Genomic DNA, 3,045 nt, shown 5'->3' on the forward strand with positions numbered 1-3,045 from the left:
GGGTTTTACGACGCGTCACTGCGGCTCTCTATTTGCATGTATATCCGCCCTTTCCTGTCACGTGACCTGTTGGATTGTTTGGGACCGCGCGCCTTTCAGTGTTGGCGGGTAGACAACACTGCTTGCTGCTGAGCTGACAACAAGGATAATTTCACTCGATTTATAATCAAGAATATGTCGAACTGGACCAGAGGCAAACGACGTGAAACTCGCGAAAACGAACATGAGAATGGGCAAGTTTCACCTTCTTAAACCACCACGAGCCTCCATTGCGTTCACTTGATCGTAGACACCATATTAGCTAGAACTCATTCAGAATGGGATTATGTAAATGTGTTGCTAGTTTACCGACTACAAACACATTTACCTTTTTCAATTATGTATTATTCTCATAAATGAAGCCACACTGTAAGGCTGTGTTCATGTTTCAATTGACTTGTGTCCTGCGCTAACGTAAGTTAGCTTGATGCTCGCTTTGAAATGATTTTACATTAGCCTTGAAGAAGTTAGCTAATTTATTGTTGTGCTGTGTTCGCCACTGGGTGAAACGACGCTAGCACCGTGGCGGCTCTGCTCTATTGTCGGCGGGTACCGAGGAAGAGAAAACGGTGGTAAAGGCTAACCCCTGCTAAACAGGACTGTAGTGCAGCTGTATCGGGGGTTGGTTATAACTTCGTTATAACCTGATGTTTTTGCAGAGGGCTGAAGTGTTATTCACCACAGCAGAAGCTTCCTGGTAGGAACAGTTGGGGCTTTGGGGAATGACGGGCGTTTTGCCGCCAGTGTTCACGGAATATACCGGCAATGGTGTGCCCGGTTGCGAATAGCCATGAATGTGAATTGATAGGCCTCAGCACCCCCACCCAGACCCTATCGGATAGATAATGGATGGATGAACAGATGGCCAGAACAATCGCTAACAGGAAGTCAGTGGCGGGAGAACGACTTGTCAACTAACTACTTCTATTTCATTCACTAGCTGATTAGGTTATTGCTTGTACTGCTAGTGGCTATGGTTTATCTGAAAGAGGATTTAAAAGTGGTGTTTGGAAACAACCGAGAGCTACTTTTCAACAGTGGTGGAAAGAAGACAAGTACCCTTTACCCAAGTACAATTTTGAAGTACTTGTGCTTTACTTGAGTATTTTAACGTTTTGCTACTTTGTACTTTTACGCCCTGACATTTATTTAATACATTTAGTTACTTCACAGATGTTGATTAATGAGGTGCAATTTAATAAACACTTAAATCAGACTTTAGTTCCACCCGGAGTAAATTCACAAGCTACCCTGCAGTATACAAAGTCATTCAAACTAGCGGCACCTTTACCAGCTTTGAGAACACTTTCATGATCAATCATTATAAAACATATCATATATATTATTCTGAAATGGACCAATCTGCACAACGACTACTTTTACTGTCGCTACTTTCACTATATTTTGATGATAATACTTTTCTACTTTTACTTGAGTAACATTTTGAATGCAGGACTTTTACTGTAACAGAGTATTCCTACACTCTGGTACTTCTACTTTTACTCAAGTACCAGATCTGAGTACTTCTACTTTTACTCAAGTACCAGATCTGAGTACTTCTACTTTTCCTCAAGTACCAGATCTGAGTACTTCTACTTTTTCTCAAGTACCAGATCTGAGTATTCTCCCACCTGTGATTTTAAATCACTTGACCTTACCACGATTAGTTATAGATTAGCATATTATTCGTCCATTCGCCACCCAATAACAAAGACTGACCCAATTTCCGGAGTTGCATCTCCTGACCGTTTTCTGTGGAGTCGGCATTCACCCACTGTGTGTGTCTGAACAGATAGAAACAATGATTAGAGACACACTAGCACTGAAGGGCTACTAAATTGACGTTGAACCTAAAGTTCCATGTTAATAATATGCTATCTTTACTTGTCTCTACTGTGTAGGAGCTCTGGTCCGTCCCGGTGGTCCCACTGCAGGAAAAGAGGGGTCGACGGAAGCCTGCGGGCCAACAGAGAGGAGGACGCTGGTCGAGAAAAGGGTGGGCACTCCGACAGCAGAAATGCTAGGTAAGAGAATACAGCTGCAATAAAAACAGTACATTCAACTTGACACAATTTGCAACTTGCACATTTACCAGAATAGCAAAAAGCACTGCAGAGTGTGTACCAACGTGCAGATGAAATATCAGGGCTAGATATGAACAGTTTGTTTGACTTATTTCAGTAAGGTGATCTGAAGGTTAGAAGCTCTGGACGATCATCATTAAACCAAACTGTTAGCTCTATTTCTGTAGTATTTGGCAACAAGGGGTGAATGACCTCGTGATTATCTCCTTCTAGTATTCTCTTCTCTTCATATCCATCTTGTGTTTCTATCTCATCATTTGCCCTCTGGGCCAGGGATGGCTATTTGTGGCTTAAACTACATTTACTTGCACTGTGGCAACAGTAATTCCATTCCCCTCTGTGTGTTAATGCTGGTTCACCCCCCTTGTGCTTCCTCCCTAGTTTCACCACTCCAGAGGGCACAGGCCCGGTGTCTCGCTGCGGCAGAAAGGCTGACTGGGGCAGTCAGGTGGAGAATGATGAAATGAAGAGAGACGTACACAGAGACATGCAGCGGTAACCACACTCTGCTTCTATCCCAGTGGTTCACAGCACACTTTCCACTGAGTCTTGATTGTGACTGACTGTGTGTGCACTGTTCAGTTACAGGAGGAGGATACTGGGTGCAGAGGTCACCCAGAGAGAGAGGAAGATCTCCTCTGGCTCATCGGGGAGGTATGTCCACTTCTGTTGCACCTTTTTCATTGTTGGAGTCTGTGTGTGTGAGAACACCTGTCCGTCTGTGTTCCAGCTGCGACTCAAAAGAGGGGGAACACATTGAAACTGATGAGGCAGTGTTGCTAAGGCGACAGAAACAGATCAACTATGGAAAGAATACACTGGCCTATGATCGGTACATCAAAGAAGTTCCAAAGTAGGTCCACACACACACACACACACACACACACACACACACACACACACACACACACGCTACACACAC

General features: G+C 43.9%; 1 protein-coding gene across 2 annotated transcripts; it reads left to right on the forward strand.

The window, feature by feature from the left end:
* The first annotated feature begins 55 nt into the window (after positions 1-55).
* On the forward strand, positions 56-2,986 carry LOC104941930 (histone RNA hairpin-binding protein-like). 2 transcript variants are annotated; one of them, XM_010767099.1, is made up of 5 exons: positions 56-233; positions 1,941-2,063; positions 2,505-2,618; positions 2,706-2,777; positions 2,854-2,986. In XM_010767099.1, exons 1-5 carry the CDS (start codon positions 175-177, stop codon positions 2,978-2,980), a joined length of 495 nt encoding a protein of 164 aa, XP_010765401.1. In that variant the 5' UTR covers positions 56-174; the 3' UTR covers positions 2,981-2,986. The 2 variants fall into 2 exon arrangements, with proteins under 2 accessions (XP_010765401.1, XP_010765402.1); XM_010767100.1 differs by having other exon boundaries at positions 2,712-2,777.
* Positions 2,987-3,045: the final 59 nt, after the last annotated feature.

The sequence above is a fragment of the Notothenia coriiceps genome, unplaced genomic scaffold, assembly GCF_000735185.1.
Source record: "Notothenia coriiceps isolate Sejong01 unplaced genomic scaffold, NC01 NC01_scaffold00004059, whole genome shotgun sequence".
Taxonomy (NCBI): Eukaryota; Metazoa; Chordata; class Actinopteri; order Perciformes; family Nototheniidae; genus Notothenia; species Notothenia coriiceps.